Raw genomic sequence first — 1,053 nt, 5'->3', positions numbered from 1 at the left:
TAGTCAAAAGTGATTGGAGGGCAATCACCTCTCATAAGATAAGATAAGATATTTATTTCGAAAAATGACTATCACAAGCCCCGAAGGGCCGAATTTGCATTTCGGGGTCATATAATAAAAAAAGACATAGAAATAGCACAACAACTAAAAAAACTGGCTAAACAATGCCAAAAACAACAATATCAGCCAAAAACAACAACAATGCCAAAAACAACAAGATAAGATTTATTGGAGGTGATTTTATGATAACTGTGTAAGGCTAAAAATGTTTAAAGCTGAGTTGTATGCTAAATTGAAAAAGAGTTGAAAGAAGAAAAAAAAAATTCAAGTGTTCGGATTTTTAGTGAATTCTATATTATATCAATATTCCTTCTTGCAGCATACTCTGATAATGACATGAATAAACAAGAACACGGATTACCTAGCATGCCAGGTCTTTCAAGCTTATGTCTAAAAAAGGAAATGAATCTGAGCTGTCAAAATGAGATGCCAAGTCACATTTATGAATTTGCAGAAAATTATGTGGGAAAAAATGAGGCGTCTCATACTGGAAAAAGACCTTTCGAATGTGATACATGTAATAAACGATTTACTAAAAGTGTTAGTTTATCTCGTCATCAAAGAATTCATACAGGAGAAAAACCGTTTGAATGTGATGTATGTAAGAAAACATTCCAACGAAAAGAGTATCTATCTGTTCATCAAAGAACTCATACTGGAGAAAAACCTTTCAAATTTGATGTATGTGAGAAACTTTTTTCTTCAAGTGGCAGTTTATCTGTTCATCAAAGAACTCATACAGGATAAAAACTTTTCAAAGGTGATGTTTGTGAGAAATGTTTTACTTCAAGCTCCAATTTATCCACTCATCAAAGAACTCACACTGGAGAAAAACCTTTTGAATGTGATATTTGTAAGAAATCTTTTTCTTTAAGTTCCAATTTATCTGTTCATAAATGATATATGTGAGAAATATTTTACTACAAATACCATTTTATCTAATCATAAAAGAAATCATACACGGAGAAAAACCTTTCAAATGTGATGAATGTG

The 1,053-nt window shown here is 31.3% G+C and overlaps 1 protein-coding gene across 1 annotated transcript in view; it reads left to right on the top strand.

The window, feature by feature from the left end:
- The window catches only part of LOC148945694 (uncharacterized), a 4,828-nt gene extending 4,021 nt beyond the window's left edge, over window positions 1-807 (top strand). Inside the window, exon 3 of the mRNA XM_089098242.1 lies at window positions 380-807. Coding sequence (XP_088954368.1) covers window positions 380-807 — 428 coding nt within the window. The remainder of the gene's footprint in view (window positions 1-379) is intronic.
- Window positions 808-1,053: the final 246 nt, after the last annotated feature.

Source organism: Artemia sp. Qi Xiang Cuo, chromosome 12 (genome assembly GCF_049724085.1).
Source record: "Artemia sp. Qi Xiang Cuo chromosome 12, ASM4972408v1, whole genome shotgun sequence".
NCBI lineage: Eukaryota > Metazoa > Arthropoda > Branchiopoda > Anostraca > Artemiidae > Artemia > Artemia sp. Qi Xiang Cuo.
Note: the sequence above shows the minus strand (reverse complement) of the source record. Positions and strands in the feature narration are given on the sequence as shown.